Source organism: Musa acuminata, chromosome BXJ2-2, assembly GCF_036884655.1.
Source record: "Musa acuminata AAA Group cultivar baxijiao chromosome BXJ2-2, Cavendish_Baxijiao_AAA, whole genome shotgun sequence".
Classification (NCBI taxonomy): Eukaryota; Viridiplantae; Streptophyta; class Magnoliopsida; order Zingiberales; family Musaceae; genus Musa; species Musa acuminata.
Window position 1 is genome coordinate 18,206,895 of NC_088339.1, and position 21,583 is coordinate 18,228,477.

The 21,583-nt window shown below is 34.6% G+C and overlaps 1 protein-coding gene across 1 annotated transcript; it reads left to right on the forward strand.

The window, feature by feature from the left end:
- Positions 1-281: 281 nt before the first annotated feature.
- On the forward strand, positions 282-14,793 carry LOC135605187 (probable protein S-acyltransferase 7). The gene is made up of 5 exons (XM_065094977.1): positions 282-707; positions 1,971-2,153; positions 13,014-13,310; positions 13,564-13,797; positions 13,886-14,793. Exons 1-5 carry the CDS (start codon positions 606-608, stop codon positions 14,420-14,422), a joined length of 1,353 nt encoding a protein of 450 aa, XP_064951049.1. The 5' UTR covers positions 282-605; the 3' UTR covers positions 14,423-14,793.
- Positions 14,794-21,583: the final 6,790 nt, after the last annotated feature.

A 21,583-nucleotide genomic window follows, 5' to 3' on the forward strand; every position in this document is an offset into this window, starting at 1 on the left:
AATATTCCTCTTCTTCACGTTGAATCGAAAAGCAGGCGACCAAGCCAGCTACTCACCACGTGGCGCGTCCTGCCGACCCAAAGCCATGTGTTGGGTTTTCCTGTTGGGGGTAAGTCAGGGAACACGTATACCCGTCTCATACGAAACGCGATGATGTCCAAGTTCTGGATTATGACATCACCATGTACTACGTTAAACGGGTGTTGCCAGCGATGCGCAAAACATATGATCCGAAACCAAAGCAAAATGGAAAGAAAAGCAAGAAGAGAGAGAGAGAGAGAGAGAGAGAGAGAGAGAGAGAGGGGACGACATATCTCGCCCCGCCCCAATCACCAATCTTCTTCACCAATCTCTCTCGTCGGAGGGGTGATAGCCAACCGCCAGACGCGGCGGCGGCCGTCGGCAAAGGCGCGGAACCACGCGCGACGGTGGAGGTAGTTGGAATAGAGGAGGATCCTGGCGGTGATCCGGTGGCTGTCGTTGCAGGGTGCAAGTCTGAGCCCTAGGAAAGATCCTTTCTCTCTGCTGTCCGCAGGCGGGAGATTCGTGGGGGGTCGAAATTTGTCTGGGGGGACGAGGTGGTTTAGAGGCGCCCGCGACAGGTAATGCACGTCGGCCCGCCTGCCCGAGGCTCGGATCTCGGCGCCGCCGGCATGGCGGCGGATGCGGAGGAGCCGAGAGTGTACGAGGCTTGGAAGGGAAGCAACGTAAGTGCTGATCTATGCCCTCGAACTTTCATTGACGGCTCTGTCCAGCTTGATTGGTCGAAACGCTAGCGACTTGCTGTTTGGGGAAATTAGGGTTTGGTCGTGTGATCTGTGCGCAGGAGGACATGAGAAGTTGAAGTTTCAATTTTTTGGGTGTTTATACTGCATTTGTTATGTGTTTAAATCTGAAGTCGTCTTTGTTCTGTGATTGAGTATGAATTTGAATAGTCATCTAATTTGCATTTTTGGTCTAGACCTTCCGTGCAATAAACAATTTTCAACTTTCAGCTTATTTTTGCCTGTTATCCGATTGTAATCAAGCTGCAATTTTTGTGTGCATAATTCTGTCAATAATTTGACCTTGTTACTTAGTTGTAGAATTATGTTGTATTGTTTCATTAATTATTGAAATGGCCTCATTGAATATTTTTACTCATTGTTATGCACTGCAATTTAACTAAATAATCATAACATGGTATGCATAATTGGGGTGCTTAACTTATATTAGGTGTATCCTAATTCATAGAATACAGTAATTTACATGCGCTTTTGCCGATCATGTGAGTTCAAATAAAAGTCATGTCAAGAGTGCCATGGTGCCTATTTTAGGCACGTCAGATCCATTCAATTTCCTGTTTTGTGTCGGTTGAATTATTGTGGCACTTGTGAAGAAACCAACCTGTATTTATGGTGTATCGATTACCTGTATGGGGAACTTCTGAAATAGTTATAGCTCATTCAATAAATATGTTAGACTGAAGATGCTATAGTCATCTTTACAATCAAGGAACGGAGTTAATTTTTTTTGTTAATTTTAGGGTTCGTTTTTTGACAATTATTTAGGAAACTTATGTGTTAATTCCATGAAAAATGTGAAATAATAGAAATTTTATATGAAACTAAAAACAGAGAAACTTTTAGTCAGCTTTGTACTCCTTGAGAGTAAAGCTTTACATGTCAATCTTTTGATGTAGTCTTAAATTTTTTTACTAAATGACTCAACTTTAGAACCTATGAAGAGTCTTGGTGTTATGTGATAATGAGTGATACCAGCTTACATTGATTCAGCTTGTGCATTACTTTGTGATCCTTGTTATTTTCTTGACAAGTTGAGTGGCTTATGTTTATTGTTTGCCTCTGTTACTTTTGACTTCATTATATTGAATCATTGCTATAATTTTATAACAGCTGTGCAGATTTTTTTGTTTTGGGAAGATTAATACTAGGAGTTCTTTATTGACATCCTTGCCATATCTTCTGCAGATATTTTTCCTTCAAGGAAGATTTATATTTGGTCCCGATGTGAGATCATTGTTTCTCACCATATTCCTGATTGTTGCACCTGTTTCAGTCTTCTGTGTGCTTGTTGCCAGAAAACTAATGGATGATTTTTCTAATACACTGGGTGTACCTGTGATGGTGGTAGTTGTCGTGTTCACTTTGTATGTAAGTGTTTCTTTATCTTTGTTCCTGTTTCATGAATTTTCCTATGATATCTAAATGCTTTATTTTGGATGTTACTTCCAAGTATTTTATAGAGACATCGAAAAATGAAAAAAAACTATGATGCATCTGAAAATTCTGACACCTATATGAACCGTTGCTAATGTTTTGGAAAATCTCCAAGTTTTGGCCATAAACTGCACCTGTTACTCACCTCTTGCACAAGCGTCTTGGATAAAATACCAACTAGTGATCCTTGTTTTCTGAACCATAAAATTCTGCTTTGGATATTATGACCTGGAATTATTTATTGAAGATACTAGCTTCCTTTCTTGTTTACAAGATCTTCAATGAGCGTGTTGTTTAGATTTGAAGCACTGAACAAAGAGAGTTTCTGATTTATTGAACTTTTTGTAGGTTATGCATATATCAATTAACAGTTAATCCTGCAAGTAATCTTCTTTGGTTTCAAGTTTCAATGCAAACAAGAGTTTCTGGATTTCTCTTCTGTAGCTAAAAATCTTTTATGGCCTGGTATCTACTATTTGATATGAAATTCTTTTCTCCAAGTGTAACTTCCATCTGATATGATGATTGAATTGCAATAGCTGTTTGTGAAATAGAGGTGCTTCTAAGATCCTTAGATTGTTTGTAGGAACAGAAGCTGCCACTCTGATAGCTGCCATATAAATTTTTGGTGTAATGGGCTCAGTTGACACAATTTGTGTCTTATGCTCTATAATCAGTCAAATTGGGTCTTGATTTCTTTTATAATTTTTTTAAAGGTATTTAGAAAATGAAAAAAATATTATTTCTTATACTATTTAGGAGATATTTCAATGTAGTTTCATTTTGATAAGTGTCTTGAAGTAAGTAAACATAGACTGCTGTTTATCAGTTGTTAAGATAGGGCTTTATAATGGACATAGTTTTGTTTAATCATTAAAGATTGATACAGATTTAAGATGGCTCGGGCTTCTTGAGATTTTGTTTAATTATGAAAGATAGGTACAAGTATTACTTATGATGTTGTATTCCCATTCTTCCTCTTTATGTTTTCTTCTTTCTTACAAAATCTTTCTTCTTCCTTGTGGACTTTTATCCACCTGTTTATCTTCACCAGATCTTTTACCAATATCTCTTTTTTATAATTTTTTGCATCGTCTTGCTTCCGTACTTATTGTAACCAGTGATTTCAATAGGCGCTCGGGCGCTCGCCTAGGCGCTCGGGCGAGGCGAGGCTAGGCCCGAGCGCCTCGCTTCATTTCTAGGCGGCGCGCTTCAAAGATGCGCCGCTTGGGCGCTCACCCGAGCCTAGGCGCCGGGCGCTTCGGGCAAGCGCCCGGGTTAAACCAAACGACCGAACCAGCGTTTTAGGTCTGGTTTGGTCTTCCGTGCTTTAGTTGGTTCAATTGAACCAACTAAAGCACCGATATCAGCCTTCCTCTCACGACTTCCCAACCCTAACCTTGCTCGTCGCTACCGCTGCTACCACTGCCGCTGCCATTGTCATCGCTTCTACCGCTGCTGCTGTCGCCGCTCTCGTTGCTACCGCTGCTCACTGCTACCGCTGCCACTATCGTCGCTCCAGCTCCCGCTGTTGCTGCCGCTGCGCTGCCACTATCACCGCTCGTCACTCCCGCTCCCGCTGGTGTTGCTCGCTGCTACCGCTGCCGCTGCCACTATCGTCGCTTGCCGCCCCCGCTCCCGCTGCCGCTTCTCGCTGCTACCACTGCCGCTGCCATTGTTGCCGCTCGCCTATCCCGCTCCCGCTCTCGCTCCTGCTACCGTTGCTCGTTGCTATCTCTTCTCACATCGACTCGATAGTATACTATTAACAGTATATTTATAGTATACTATTAACTATATACTAGTAACAATATTTTTTATTTATTAGATTAATAATATATTATTTTGATTTTAATACTGCTAATTTTTATTTATTTGAAATTATTGTTATTGTTTTGAATTTTGAGATTTTTTGTTAATGTGATATTATGATTTTGTAAGATTTTTTTTTTAATTTAATATCATATTTTTATTTAAATAATTATATTATATTTTTATATTTTAGCGTCTCGCTTTGCTCGGGCGAGCGCCTCGGGCGTTTTTGGACCTTGGTGCCCTTTGGCGCCTAGCGCTATTTAAATCACTGATTGTAACTCTAGTAATCTCTATATATCTATGAATTCAAAATTTCTTGCTTGAAGTAATATTAGAGCTAGGATTTGTATGTACTTAATTCATAGGTAATTCCTGTATTCTCATCTTGTTTCATTTTATTTAATGCTTTTTCTTTTTTTTATACAAATTTATAATGCCAATAGATATACCACCACATGCTGTATTCTCGTTATTCTCATTTTTAAACTGAGTTTTATACAGAATGTTCATCCAATAATCTATATAGCAACTACATTTTTTCCCTGATGCTTTTACTAGAAAATTTTTTGACACATACAACTGTCATTGATGAGGAACAATGTTATAATGTCATGACATTGCAAAGAACGGACAAATAGAAAAATAAAAGAGAGAAGAATGAGGTAGGTGAGAGACTTATTTTCTGGGTTCCCTCCTCTTGAATTGAGGTTGATGTGGCGAAACGATCACGGCAACTAGGAAAGCTTCTTTTGCAGTAAAGCCAATTTTGGCAAGACTAAGTCTATTGACAAATAAAGTTGAAGTTATGTTGTTGCTTCCTGTCAAACAGAAAAAAGATTAAATATGCTGTTGGTTCCTCTCAACCATTAGTGGATAGTCTCTGTGCTCAATCAAATAAATCATGCCAGCAGCTCTCTCATTATTAGCGAATTCTTGATCAATTGCGGTCTCTTGCAACCTTGTGCTCTTGTCTTGTTGGTTAACCAATCAAGGGATCCTTTTCCTAAATTTAATAACTCTTTTTCTCTCAATGGGACCTCAAAAGCTAGTTTTGCCTTTATTAGATCATACTAAATAAATTTCTCATTTGATTAGATCATACTAAATAATTAATTAGATCATACTAAATAATTTCTCACTAGAAATTTATCATTATAATTTGAAAATATATCTACATATTTTCCTTTAGCAAGCCCATGTTTCTATTTATTTTAGTTTTTAGTCATATATTTTTTTGATTCTGCTAGAAGTTGCAAGGAGAGAGCTTGCAATGATGATTATATTATATGAGCATCTTATTTTAATGATCAAACATAATGGTTTTAGAAGGTACTCTAAAACTCTTCAACCATTATTTAATGTGGTGTCTCGAAATACAATTAGGAGTGATATCATGAAAATTTATGAAATTAAGAAGGCTAAAACAATGGAATTGATTGAGTATAATTGGAGTAAGATTGCCATTACTACAAACATGTAGACTTCTAATAACTAGAAGAAGGGATACATAGTGAGGGATATATGGTTCCGGCAGCTTATTTCATATGCTCGGCTTATGACAACAGCTAATGCTGCCATTCATATGAAATAAGCAATGATAACTATGTTTTCTCTTATTTTGGTTAGTAGAAGTTCACATGTCTATAGTAATGACAATCCTACTATGATTGTGCTCAATCAATTTCTTTGTTTTAGTCTTCTCAATTTTATAGATTTTCATAATATCACTCCTAATTGTGTTTTGAGACACTACATTAAGTAATAGTTGGAGAGCTTTAGAGTACATTCTAAAACCATTATGTTCGGCCATTGAAATAGGGTACTCATACAATATAATCATCATTGCAAGCTCTCTCCTCATAACTTCTTGGTCATAGTTGTATGTGCCTAGAATGCTTTTACATTCACTTGTATGGAAAGTATCAACATTGATTGCTTAATGTCCCTATGTTTTATGTTTTTGTAAAGGACATTTTGAAATGATCATGCAAATGTTTGGTCCCATTCTTACTTATACCATATAACTTTTTGCTACAATAATTACAAACTATCTTATCAACCCCTCAATTTTAATCTTCTTAAAGTGATTCCATACTGCAGTAAGTTTATTTTCTTTTTAAGGTTATCTCCTTGTCATCACATATAGTCAAGCCTACTTGAGGTGGAGTGCTGCTCGGTGTCGTTGTGCACTTGCTTAGTTGAAGTTGGAGTCATGATATGATCATTTCCCAATTGATCAGTTGACATAATATACCTATAATCAGACATTCAATCTATTAGTCAAAATTATAGATATAATTTGGTGTATTTTCTTGTACAGATAGAGCAATCACTCAATTTTTCTTTGGGTATGGTTCAAGCACACAGGTAGTCATAGAGACAGAGCAATCACTCACTCAGTTTTTATTTTTTGTTTATATAGTTCAGAGCACACAGTTAGAGAGAAAGAGAGATAAGGTGAACAGCATAGCAGGTAGGTGTCACGCGGGGAGCATGCGGGGAGGGGTGTTGTTGGTGGGTCCCGAGGATTGGGTGGGTGTCGTGGTGTCGATGGGACTGGAAAGGTTAAATCGCTAATGGTTAAAAGGCTGTAATTGTGAGGTACTGAGGCAGTGGGGCTGTCGTGGGAGGCTGGATAATGAAAATTATAAAATGAGGTGGGAGAGACAAATCTCAGTTAGGGTTTTAAACTTTTGATAGAATATTTTATTTACATTTTCTATTGTTTTGTATATAAAAGTTTTAAATGCATTAAAAAATTAAACATAAGATTGCTTTAGTGGTAAATGTTGAAATGTTAGAGTTATATGTATTGGGTTCAATTCTCAAATATATATATATATATATATATATAAATAAAATTAATAATAAATAAAATATATTTTATATAATATAATAATATAAATGGGGCGGGAGCTGGTATGGGGATGGGATGGGGAGTGCTCTGTCCTTCCCATTCCATAATCGTGCAGGTAATAAAAAATACCCCCATCCTGTTCATCCCCCCCATCCTTGTCTTGTCCCATTAGTAGCGGGTGCCCGCAGATATAATTAACACCTCTAATCTGAGCCAGCCCACAGCTGAATTGGTATTGTTTGTTTTAGATTCAGGTTACTGAAATTTTAGCAACTTTATTCTTGTCTTCAGCAATGCTATTAGGATTTCAAGACTCAAAGGTTGCTCTTTCTCACCAGAAATTGATAAAGGGAGTGGATGATCTAGGAAAGTTGCCTTGATTTATGGTGATCTTCAAGAAATTTCTCCCTTTGAGCATTGTAATATTCCAGACTGATATTATGTTTGGATTTGACTTCATCATAGTCTTTGAAATGGGACCTCAAAACACTATGTCTAACACACTGAGCATGGATTCCTTTGTCTTGAGAAAATATGAGGGAGTACAGTTCTTGCTGTCCTTGATACAAGTACAGAACTTGGTAGAGACTCTGCTTGTAGTTTCTGGTTAGTAGGCAGCTTGTATGCTTGTAGAACATGGGAAGTTGTGACTGCTTATCCTTATTCTCCATAGAGTCGAAATTAGGGATGATGCTACTGGGTGCAACAGATTTGGCATTGCCTAATGTGGGTGAACAACATAGCCAAACATGTTGTTGCAATAAGTTTATGCCTTAAAGAAAACATTTGAATTACTGCTTGCAAAGGGAGTTTGAAAAAACTTGCTTGGAGGCACTGTTATTGTAGAGTGATATTTGAATTCTGAAGAATTTGTCTCAGCACATGGTCATTGTAGGAGGGTATCCAAAATAATGACCGAGGGCACTATTGCTGTCAGAGGGTATCTAAAAAATTTGCTCAAGGATGTTCTCGTCTGCACGAGGATACTTGAAAAAACTCATAGACTAACTGACCCTGATCAAATAATTTGAAATTCTATGTGAACTGCAGGACAATCTGTAACTTGAATCTGGCATGATTATCAGCAACATCGGTGATGTAGTAATTGTTGTTGAGATTGTAAACTGATGTGTAGGCATTTAAGAAAATGCATAAGAATATTGGCACGGGTGGACTTCATTCGGACACTGAATTCTTATAATTAATGCACTTCATTTTCTCCAGTCTGAGAACAAAAGAAAACTTCCTAGGCAGTTAAAAAATCAAGATCATGGATTAGCTGATTTTATTAAAGAGGAAAAGAGCAAAACATTAAAGCATGGTGATGGGCTTGCATAAAATTCATATATAATTATGGGAGAAAAGCTAGTCCCATCATCTGATGAAGTCCTACTAAAAGTGGTACTCAGAACTTTCCAAATATGACAATTATTATTAAACAATTTGATTAACCTGAATTGTAATTATATTGGACTCTTGGACACCTAATAGACTTATAATTGGACTTTAGAGACTTCCTAATAGCTATTAGAAATCAATACAAAAATCAGTTCAGAGACCACTAAGTAGAATTGTCTATTCTATTCTGCTTGAAGGATGGATATATGCTTTTTGAAGCTCTCCTCTCCCAGCTTGAATAAGAGGAACTTCTATTAAGATTTATGATTCAAACTGTCAGCTGGAAAATGTTGAATTCTTATTTCGAAAGATAAGCTGTCTTTTTTAGGAACACTTCTTTAGTCAGGAAATTCTTCTCCAGGCTGTCCCGGGATTTTACTTACAACTCCATCCAAGTTGTATTCAGAACCTACTGTCCTAGGTTTTGTTGGAGTCTTAGAGGCCCTTAAAGGATTTAGTTTTCCTTGCAGGATTTGGTTCACCCCTAATAAGGAATGACTACGGTGGTTGTAGCCTTGTTGGTCAGCATAAACCCATGGAAGTTCAGGGCTGGTTTAGTATGAGTCGTAGAGGTTTCATCTCAACAATGGGTTCACTAAATAACATTTTCCAATTCTACCTTGTTTTTTCTTTTGAAGTTTTTGGGTGTGGAAATTGTCATGTATTATTTAAGGCACTCCCGACTATAGTTGATGCGAACCTGGTTTCCAACAAATACAACTTTATCTGAAAACTGTGAAAAACTGTTATATAAATTGATTCAATTCACTTTCAGCTAGTGGGTACTAACAGGCATAACTTTCTTTTGGCTCCTAATGTTATCTTTCTTCCTTGACACCCTACAAACTGTCGTATTTTAATCCCAAATTTTAGTCAGCATCTGTTTATTTATTTTTCAGCCATTTTGTTACTTCCAACTTTCTGTGCTGCATAATCATATCTGAAAAATTAACTTGAGTCATGCTTATAGAACGGGCAAGCCATCTACAACAGGTGTTTTGGTGTGATGAAGTTGAAGATTATATTATATTTATTTGAATTAATAAATGAAATTAAATATGCTTTCTTCTTATATCCTAATTAATGGGTGTGGTATTTGTTGTTCTTCTTTTTTTTATGAACTTCTCTCAATTTGTTATTTTTGATTTTAGATTTATATTCCTCCACTGCCGTACTTGGGTTTAAGGGTCTGATCTTTTGCGTGCAATGTAAGGCTGTGTCTATGTAGCTGGCTCAGAAAAAAGCCTGTTGCTCTAGGCTGCCTTTATTTACCGGATCTTTTCACACATTATTTTGACTTAAGTGCAGCATATATCGATTTTATGGTAATTAGCTTGATATTTAGATCCTGGGAGGCTACTTGTCATAGTGCAGTCATCAATAAAAATTATTTGAAAAGATGTTAGTTTCTTGGTTATTTTGCTTTATTTCTCCTTCAGTGACCATTATTTCTTTTGATTTTCTAATTTAGCTTATTTCAGGATGAAGAATGCAAGTAAAAAAGCTTAGATACCATGATTAAGTTGCCATCTGGCTAGATCCTTTTATTATTTGGCATTCTGTATGATAATGTCGCATTGTTTTTCCATACAGATTGAGATTGCCAACTAGAACCCGACCTGTTTAAAAGGTATATATCAATTTGGACCTCAAATGCTAGCCTTTCATGCCATCCATTTCACCCGACTTGTTGGCTCATTCAGATTGACCATATCAGTTAGTCGTTAGTACCAACCAGCAATCACTTATCAGCATATCGAACTTTTCAAACAATCTTATGCGTGTAGTTGCTGAATGTTGTCCATACTAAGAATGTTGATTTTCTTGAACATCATATTCAGGATTAATTATCTGATATAGTTGATGTAAATAAAATTAATTATTACATCTGTTCTTCTATGTGATGGGATAATCTGGGTTATGTGAACCAGATTATCGGACCATTCATTTCATAGGATGTCTCTGTTTTGCGATGAGAGAGGAGATTTATGGTGCTTCTCAGTGTCTTATTGGTTCCTTTACCCTCACTTGCATAGGACATTTAGGTAGTAGTTTTAGATGATAAATATTTTCTGGATACTTCTGGGTTACCTAGATCTTAAAGCAGTTCCCTTGGGTCTATCATATTCATGATGAGCAGTGACCCATTAAAAATGGACTAATGACTGATAGACTTTCTGTTGTTGATATTATAGCTGGAACATTCAACTGCTGCTAGCAGATCTCATTGATTTGTTCCTTTTTTATTGTAGTTCTCATTTCTCTCATACTATTTTTGGTGCATTATTTTGTGAAAATTAGTCTGTTGCTGAACAAATTAGGGTTGATATCTAATTACTTAATATGACCTAGAAGTTCATAATGATTGTAATAAGCATTAATAGATAAGTGTTTGTCATGAATGAATGCATGTTTTCATGTACAAACTTTGTCCTAATTATTGACATAAGAAACTGTTGATCAAAGTCTCCCTTTGCAAGCTATTTACTTCTCTTTTCAGTTTGTGATAAAATATCCAAAGCCATGAGTGAAAGTGATGAAATTAGTATGGTTAATTGTTAATTCTTGCCATATTTTTGATGAAATAACCAAAAGCTTTTAGAAGTTTGCAGGTGCCCTTTGATATTGAGCAAAACAAAGACAGAGGAGAACTTAAGCTATAGGGGATAGGGCAATGTGAAATAGCTGGACTATCTTTTTGACAAGGTGGACTTTAATTTAGACCAAGGTTTGCTGTTTTTGGTACCGGACCTGTCTTGACGATCCGGTGGACCGTTATGTACTGGTGTACTGATGTATGGTGTGTCGGTATGTGTCGATGTTTTGGTGAGAAGAAACAAAGGAAGAATAGGAAGGGGTGGTGGAGGAATAGAGGAGGAAGGAGGAAGGAAAAAGGAAGAAGAGAAAATAGTGGAGAAGGAAAAAGAAGAAGAAAGAAGAGTAGGAGAAGCAGCAACAGCAGGGGCGGTAGCATTGTATGCAAGAAGAGGGCTCTAATTTGGGTTTTTTTAAAATGCTGAGTTGGATGAGGCCCGACTACTCGTCTAATTTTTTTTATTATTTTAATCGAACTGCCCGAAACGGGGGTTGGTCCCTGTATCAGCCAATGCCCAGACCAGTGTGTTCCTCCCATACTGTACAATTCCGAGTGGTACAGCTGTCTTTATTTAGACATCCTAGCTTGCTAACAAAGAAATTGTATGCTTTCTCCATCAACTTTAATAAAAAAATAGTGTGTTTCAGAAAATTGGACAGTTAGTAACATACCCAAAAGATTAGAGTTATGGATATTGAGATGGATGTCTGGCATCATATAGAATCAAACTGAGTGTTTTTAGTCATCAAAAGTTAAGGGTGATATCAATTTTGGAGGAACTGAGGAAAATTGGTTAAGATGGTTTGAATGTCTTAATATTTCTCAGTATGCTGATAAGGCAAGGTGAATTTACAAAGACTGGTGGGGCCAAAGGAGAAGAAATAAAGACAAATGATGATTGTTAAAACTGATAAAAAAATGAGTTGAAGTGGCTCCAATTAAGCGGCATGTTTCTGTTAATGGAGCTCAATGGTGGGAAACGACCCATGTAGCCTGTCCAGATAGCTAGGAACTACAATGAGATATTGCAGTAGACACCCACTTTAATTTTATTTGTTAGTCCACCAAACTTCAAGCTTGTTATTTCAAAAATCAGAACACTGTTGAATTTTGTAATAAATTTCTTTAAATCTAATGGACTCTGAGTAACTATTGATGTATAAAGTGGTTGCAGTCTCCAGCAATCAATTTATTTCCTCTTTGTTATTTCTCTTCTTTCTTCCCATTCTAAGGCATCCTTTTTCAAGTCCACTATCACCATTGTGATATGTCTGGTGCCAACTGCTAGTTGTGTACAAATATGATAGCTTCTTTATCTGCAATATAATACATTAATTAAGCTCAATAATAATTGTTTTAAGAAGCTTCTTCTGCTTGTGTCTTCCTTTTTACCTACTAACCCATATAGTGACCCCTATATTGATTGCCAACTGAAAAATGCCATTTGATGAGGTTAGCATGCTTACATCAAAGAATTGACATGGTTTTCTGAACTATTGATCTAAGTAGCATGATTATCACGCCACCAGATCAACTTTTGAAACATGGTTGGACCAGCCAGGACAGGACAGGACAATAATGTTAGTCATGTCTAATTGGGATTTACTGGCTGGAACATCTTTTGCTGAACTGGTAGTTCAAGTTGATGCCCCCTTTAGTATGTTGATCTGTATTTGGAATTACCAAGTGCCAACTGTAGAATACACAACTGCTATTTGCATGAGACATATTATTCATCAATAAGAAGACACTTTTGGAAATCAGAATAATACAAACCTATATCTGACTGTTTTTATCGTATTTGGTGTATGCCACTTGCAGATCATGAAATGCATTTCATTGTATTACCCAGATTTTCTTCTTCTTTTGTAATGCTACGACTAACCATTGAACTATACCTACATAGCCTTTGTGCACGGTATCATTTTACTTGTATTTCATTATCCAAAGTGATGATGTATTCACTCTGTCAGCTAGATTTGTCCTTTTCGTAGTATTGTAATTATGTATTGAATGACAAAGCTACATAGTCAGTGCATGATATCATCGTACTTGCATTTTATCTATCAAAGCTTTTTTCTCAAATTATTACTTAGATTTTAATTATGACATTGGCTTTGCATTTCAGGATTTAACTCTTCTACTTCTTACCTCTGGTAGAGATCCGGGTATAGTGCCTCGTAATGCACATCCTCCAGAACCTGAAATTTATGAGGGCAATAATGAAGTTGGAGGTGTCCAAACTCCACAATTACGGTTGCCCCGAACAAAGGATGTAAACGTGAATGGGGTTACTGTAAAGGTGAAATACTGTGACACTTGCATGCTTTATCGGCCTCCTCGTTGCTCGCACTGCTCAATCTGCAATAACTGTGTGGAACGTTTTGACCATCACTGTCCATGGGTTGGGCAATGCATTGGGCTTGTAAGTTGCCAATCCTCATACAATTGTCGTAGTTGTTTTCTATGTTGGTGTGCACTAACTGAATTTGCAAATGAATATGCCTAACGACTAATGAAATCCTGGAACCGTATGCGATATTCCTCTGCTAGCTAAATATTAGTATGAAATATTGTTATGAGTTTCTTGTCACAATGATGGCTCTTGATGAAAGACAGTTCTATTGGGACAAACTTTTTTTTCTAGCTGTCGCTGATGCCCGTTATCATTGATGCAGCGGAACTATCGATTCTTCTATATGTTTGTCTTCTCAACGACTTTGCTATGCCTCTATGTCTTTGGATTTTGCTGGGTTTGTATAGTGAAAATAAAAAATGCTGAACAAATATCTATTTGGAGAGCAATGACCAAGACTCCAGCTTCCATTGTTCTCATAATCTACACTTTTATATCAGTTTGGTTTGTCGGAGGCCTCTCTATCTTCCATTTATATCTAATGAGCACCAACCAGGTAATACTCCCAGTGACTGCTTATTGAAAGTTCAGTTTAGTATCTTCCCATGATATTAATTGACCAGTTTTCTCTTTTTCTTTGATAGACAACTTATGAAAACTTCAGATACCGTTACGATCGGAGAGCTAACCCATATAACAGAGGAGTGGTGGAGAATTTCAAAGAGATCTTTTTTACAAGCATCGCTCCGTCAAAGAACAAATTCCGGGCAAGGGTGCCACGAGAACAAGGATTTCAACCACGTTCATCAGGTGGAGGTTTCATGAGTCCAAACATGGGCAAAGCAGTGGGTGACATAGAGATGGGTAGAAAGCCTGTGACATGGGATGAATTAAGAGCAGTCACACAGGTTGGTGATCTGGAAGAAGGTCTAAGCAATAGAAACATAGCGGATGACAAGGATGGTGAGCTTGGTGAAGTTTCTCCAGATTTAAGCAGGGAGGTTCTGGCATCGGGGAGCGTGGAAGTGCAAGCTACAACACACCATAGGCTCTCAAGTTGGGGAAGAGGTCGGAGCTGGGAGACAACGCCTGAGGTTCAAGCTGTAGCAGCTGCGGTAGGGGAAACAAGTAGGATGGGCAGCGGCAGTGGAAGCAACATCATGGCTCCAGGAAACTTGTGAGGTGTTCAGATAGTGGCAAGATCTTGAAGGCAGGGATTTTATAGATTTAGGATGTGCATTAGGAACCGTCTGGTGTTTGTTAATGTGATTTCTTTTGTGAGCCATCTGGTGGGGTTGGGTAATATATATTTCGAGATGACTGCCCTATGCTAATCTGGTCCTTTTGATCTCTTCTAACTTCCTCGTTTCCTCTGTTTCTTAACTTCTGCTGCGGTATCGTCATCATCTTAGTTTGACATTTGAAGATATTGGTTGAGGGCTGAACCTGCTTTGCTTGGCGTGTGTAAATATTTGTGTTTTGTGATTTCAGAAAACTTCTGTATTCACAAAGTCCTACCTCCGATAATTTTATTATGTTTTTAAGGGATTTATATGTCATGTGTCTCTTTATGTTGTTATTTCCTCAAATGGGATGATTACAGAAACACTGATGAACTATCTTATTAGAACTTGTCATCTATAAACTACTGATATGTTTAAGCGTTGAAGGTTGGATTTCGAATTTCAGATTTTTGCTGGTTTTTTTTGTTCTTTTGAGGATATCAAAGTTCTTGATGTTTGTTTAGAGTCACATTCTTTGATGAAGCACTTTGCATGTGGTTATAATACTTGTGATTTGGTTTACAGATTACCTTCTCTTAGGGTTTGAGATAAATAAGGCTGCACTGTGCATGAGAATATATTTATATTTTTAATACGTATTTAAAGAAAGGGGTATATTAGAGAATACATGTATATTTGTTATGTATATTTAAAAAATGGGGTTTGGGTAAATGCATAGTTGTAAACAAATGCTTTTGAGTGTTTGATAAATAATATTTGAAGAAGGGGGATTATATATAAAATTAAAAATAAATAAATAAATTTTTTACCTTGTAAAAGATATAAGTCCGATAGAACAAACGATAGAGCGAGCGATATGGGAAGAGAAAACGACGAGTATGATTTGTATTATATAATGATATCATAAGCTATCTTTAAAATTTTTTTAAGAAATCATTAGCGTCTTACAAATGTTGAAATACCCAAAGGTAGCATCTATCATCATTTGAGCCAAACCAAATGTAATTAAAAAAATATCGAATATTAATTCATATTCAAAAATGTAATCTAAAATATACCAAATGTAGTGGTAGATCATTAATTGCTAGATAAAGAATTATTTGTATTTAAACTTATTAGCAACAATGCTTTCTGTTTGATGAGCTTCACTCACTTCAACATGTTGGATCCAAAATATATTGTTCATCCATTTTCATGAAAGATCAAACGCTTAAAGTAGATTGCAGTGAGTTGGACTTTTTTTTGTTTTTTTGGGGTTATATTTTCTTATGGAATTTGTAATTATTATCTTTGCAACTCATGGGAAGATGAGAACACTCGGTACATTATGATGGTAAGAAGACTACTTGTGCAACTAAAATTGTGTGCATAAACAACAGTACAATTGATTTTGTTGGATTTGAAAACAAAAACACAAAGAAATCATATTAAAGAAAATCATGTAATCTTATATTAAAGAAAATATATATTAAAGAAAATCATCATTATGTTTAAAGTTTTATATTGTTTTGGTGAATCTCCATCCTACCCATTTCATTGTTCATTTGCTGTTTATTTTTATTGTTCATTTTGTGGTCAATCACATGCATCCTTAGACAATAATATGCTACTTAAGGTCTATATATGTCTTCCAAAGTGTCTTCTCTCTCTGTCGTAGATTAAAATGCTAAGAATGGAATACATCCAAGTAATGAAATGGTTATACCACAATCTTGGAAGGAGATAATATTGATTAATGAACTTTAAAATTCACCCATCATGTTCTCTAAAAGAAACAAGCGATATGATTCGATATGCACAGTATTTACCTGTTTGATGGTCTACTCGTGTATCGTTGGTGATAAATCGTACGATACACTTTTACAAGGATTGCACTATCCACCTGTTTTCCATAGTAATTTTTTAAGTCTTCATCTTTAAATTTAACGATGTCAACTTCAATCAAACCATATCAAATATTATCTATTCCACTAAAACATGATTATGATAAGGATTGTATTGTTATTTTTATTTATGATAATTAATTATTGAACTCGGTAGATTTTTTTTTTTTTGATTGATTGTGTGAACGATCGTACCTTATTCATTTTCAAATGTAATAGGGTCTGTCAAACTTGGACCTCAAGAACTCCAATAGAATAAGATTCTAATAATGATTTTATTTGAGTATTTTTTAAATAATTTTAAGATAATTAATTATCAAATTTAATATTTTGCGATAAATTTTATGAACAAGAGTATTTTGATTCGTTTTGGAATCGTAATTCAATTATCAACGAGTTCAATATGGATACATGTACGAGTGTAATTCAATTCATCTTTAAATTTAACGATGTCAACTTCAATCAAACCATATCAAACATTCTTGATTCCACTAAAACATGATTATGATAAGGATTGTATTATTATTTTTATTTAAGATAATTAATTATTGAACTAGATAGATTTTTTTTTTGATAGATTGTGTGAACGATCGTACCTTAGTTCATTTTCAAATATAATAGGATCGGTCAACCTTTGACCTCAAGATCTCCGATAGAATAAGATTCTAATAATGATTTTATTTGACTATTTTTTTATAATTTTAAGATAATTAATTATCAAATTTAATATTTTTTCGATAAATTTTATGAACAAGAGTATTTTGATTCGTTTTCGAGTCGTAACAGTATCAACTTCGATCAAACCATTTTAAACTTTCGTAATTATATTGGAATACAATCGTAACAACGATTGTATTGACTTTTCTATCATACGATGAATCGAGGATAATTATAATTTCACTGCCAAATGTCCTTAAACTTTTACAATTTCGCTACAACTTGATTCCAATAAGGATTTGCTAAAGTTTATTTTTTTAAATAATTATAGCATAATTAAATATCAAATTGGCACGTTTTTGAATAGGTTGAGTCTATTTCAATTCATTTTGGAGTGTAACGAGGCCTATTTCAACCAAACCAATGCAAACTTTCATAATTTTAATAAAATATTATTCCAACAATGATTGTATTAGTTATTTTTATTTTATTTTATGATGAATATAAAATTATTACCTTTTGGGTGGGTTTCTCGACTTGTATTTTAGTTTATTTTCAAGTGTAATAACGCAGACTTTCATTAAACAACATCAAACTTTCATAACTCCACTATAATAAGATTCTAACATTATTTATATTTTTTATAAACAATTTTAAGATAATTAATTATCAAATTGAGCATGTTTTTGGTAGGTTCTTCGAATGAATGCATTTAAATTTACTTTCGGGTATTATAAATTCAAACTTTGACCAAACCATCTCAAACTTTTATAATTCTATCAAGAATCATAGTTTAAGGAGGATTGTATTGGTTTTTTTTTTTTTTTTTAATGATAAATTTGGGATAACTAGTTGTCAAATTTGTCTTTTTTTTTTTGTTAGGTTATGAGAAACAAATGTATTTTAGTTCATTTTGAAGTGTAACATGATCAACTTTCAATAAACAACCTTGAACTTTTACAATTCCATTAAAACAAGATTCTAGTAATGATTTTGGTTATTATTATTATTTTTAAATAATTTTAGGATAATTAATTATCAAATTTAATGTGTTTTAAGTAAGTACATGAACAAATGTATTTTAATTCATTTCAAGCTTGACTTATCAGCTTCAATCAAACTATCTCAAACTTTCATAATTCTACTAGATAATGATTCTAATAAGGATTATATTAGTTTTTTTTTTTTTATATTTTATGATAAATTTTAATTATCAATTTTATCATTTTTTTTTGTTATGTTATGTTTTGTGAACAAGTATATTTTAGTTCGTTTTCGAGTATAATAAGGTCAACTTCCTTTCATATTCTGCTGGTATGAAAATTAATAATTAAATTTGGTTTATTTTTGAATAAATTCTGTGAACGAGTTTAATTTAATTTAATTTTTCAATGTAATGAGTCAACTTTGATTAAACCATCTCAAACTTTCATAATTCTATCGTAACGCACTTGTAAAAGGTATCGTAATTCTTTTTAAATTTATAACAAAATTTAGATTTTTTTTATTATCAATATTGGTATTTTTTTAAAAGGTGATATAAAGGAATAGATTTCAATTTAATTTTAAGTGTAACAGAGAAATTTCATAACTTTAAGATGAGGAGGGAGAGAGGGGAAGAAGAAAGAAGGCAAAGGAAGAGGAGCATTTAGAAAGTTCATTATTCCAAACTGATTCAAAGAATTAAAAGAAATATTATTATTATTGAGATTAGGGATCAAAATTAAAATTTAGAAAAAGATCTTAATATCATATACATTCTATAACAAAATTTATAATAACAAATATGTTACTTTCAAACCTTATGACATGCATAAACATGCAAAACCTTAATATCGAGCAGTTGCATGATGCCTGACACTCGATTTCACATTCTTTTATTTGATTGTCATTTGATCACAGTCGATGCAGGGAGTGTTAATGATCGACAAGTTTAGGCAGTGTAGTACAGAATCTTTCAACTCTGTGGATTCATGGGTCAAACCAAGACTCGTTGGCCATCGGAATCTTTATCCTCCTTCGCCAATGAAACAGCTACAACGTAAAGCGTGAGTCGCGTGCGTGATCGCTTACGTCCGCCTCCTCCTCGTTCGATCCGTCGATCCGTCGATAAAGCAAGCGTGTGTTACGTTGAAAACTATCCGGGAAAATTATTATAGCGAAATATTTTTTTTCCTCTTTATATATGAAAATAATTTTTCATCAAAATATCAACTTGTTATTAAAAATAAATATTAATCAGAGCAACATAAATAGTAGAACAATGAATCGATCACATAGTGAGACATCGAATTTTTATGTAAAAAACTTAATACGAGAAAAAAAATCATAGGATCGTAGACCACTTCAAACCTTTATTATCGTCGACGATGATAATAGGTTTACAATAAGTCTTTTTCAGAACAATCAGAGGATCACAATAATAACAAAAATACAAATCCTGGCTTAATAATAACATCATTATCATATTTCATCGTAGGAAAGATTTAGGTCTCATCAAGTGGATATATCAGAAAAGCACCTTAGAGAGGATAAATTGTAGATTGGCACCATTAAAATTATAGAGCTTATTACAAGAATTCTCCAGGTAAAATTTGGGTCAAAGCCGACGAAGCTTAACCATTTTATCGTTTAACAAAAGTCTCGTAACCCTAACTTTCTCTCTTCTCTCTCTATTTTGTTTCTAGCTCCATTCATTTTCCATTTGCCCACTTCTCACATCTCATGCCTCGCACAACCCCACTTCTTTTTTTCTTCCTTTTTTTTTTAATAATTGATCGGATTTAGGCTCAATGCCCCTATTATCCCCTCCAAGACCCAATAATTCTCCCCCTCCAACTCATATAATGGGCTATACTAAGCCCGCTTTTCGTCTACATGCTTTAAGCTTCTCCTTAGGTAAATATTTTATCAACATGTCTAATTCATTCTTATTGGTACGCACCTTTTCTAAGTACAATTCTTTAATCTTAAGCACATCATCAATCCAATAATATCTTACATCAATATGCTTGATCTAAAATTGTATATTGAATTCTTAAAGAGATGAATAACATTCTGACTATCACAGGAAACAATATATCTTTCTTGTTTCAAGCTTAATTCTTATAGAAATTTTTTCATTCATAAAGCTTCTTTGCATACTTCGGTAATTACTATATATTTTGCTTTTGTGGTTGATAAAACAATACAATTCTATAACTTAGATTGCCAAAAGATTACTTCTGTTATAAACGTCATCAAGAACCCTGAAGTGGACTTCTTGGAATTAGTATTACTTGTCATGTCTATATCTATGTACGCCTTTAGCAGCATAGGTTCACCACTGTCAAAATATAAATACAACTTGGAAGCACCTCTTAGATATCTTAATATTCATTTCATTGCTGCCTAATGTTTCTTACCAGGATTAGAGAGAAATCGATTGATAACTCCAACTGCATGAGCTATATCTGGCCTAGTACAAACTATAGCATACATCAAACTACCTACCGCAGATGAGTAAGACACTCTGAACATTTCTTCTTTTTCGGATATTATTTCGAACTAAGCTTGAATGACCTATAAATGGAGAATAAACTACTTTGGCTTTACTCATGTTGAATCCTTCAAGAATCTTTTTAATCTAGATCTCTTTACCGATCCTAACTCTTTCATAGTAAAAAACTTACTTAGCTCTTTTTTGAGCTTCTCAATTTTACTAGCATCATGGCCAACAATTAATATATCAATAATATATAGTAGAAGAATAATGAAATCATCATATAAAAACTTCTTTGCAAACACATAATGATTAGATGTGATTCTATTGTACTCTTGGCTTATCATAAAGAAATCAAACTTCTTGTACTACTATCTAGGTGCTTATTTGAGTTCGTATAAGATTATCCTAAGCTTGCACACTAGATTTTCTTTTCCCTTGATTCTAATACCTTCTGGTTGTTCTATGTAAATTTCTTCTTCTAAGTCACCATAAAGAAATGCAGTTTTCACATCAAGTTGCTCAACTTTTAAGTTCAAGCGAGCAACTAAACTAAGAACAACTTGAATAGAAGACATTTTTACTAGAAAATATTTCTTTAAAGTCAATATCTTTTTTCTGACTAAATCTTTTCATAACTAATTGTGCCTTATATCTTTGATGTGAGTTATTATTTTCGGTCTTTAATTTATAAACTCATTTATTCTTGAGAGATTCTTTCCTTTAGGTAACTTTACTAACTCATAGGTGTGGTTCTCAAGCAAGGATCTTATCTCTTTTTGCATGGCTTTAACTCACTCATTCTTATGCTAATGTAGAATATCCTCTTGGTAAGTTCCTGACTCTCTCCCGTCAATAAGCATAATATACTCATGCAAATGATATCTTATAGATGGTTGTCCCTCTCTTGTGGATCTTCTCAATGAAATCTTAATTGGTGGTGGAGGTGCTTACTCAAATTATTTAATTGGTTCAACATCTAGAAGCATTATCACTGATATTTTCATCACAATATTCTTGTTCATCTCCCCCATTATCATCATAAATTACACGTAGAGAAATTAGACCCAAACTCTA

Bases quoted from the DNA above. Each gene is read 5' to 3' on its own strand.
- LOC135605187 (XM_065094977.1), top strand. From the start codon at position 606: ATGCACGTCGGCCCGCCTGCCCGAGGCTCGGATCTCGGCGCCGCCGGC. The intron at 708-1,970 runs GTAAGTGCTGAT...TATCTTCTGCAG, and splicing joins AGGCTTGGAAGGGAAGCAAC to ATATTTTTCCTTCAAGGAAG. The intron at 13,798-13,885 runs GTAATACTCCCA...TTTCTTTGATAG, and splicing joins ATCTAATGAGCACCAACCAG to ACAACTTATGAAAACTTCAG.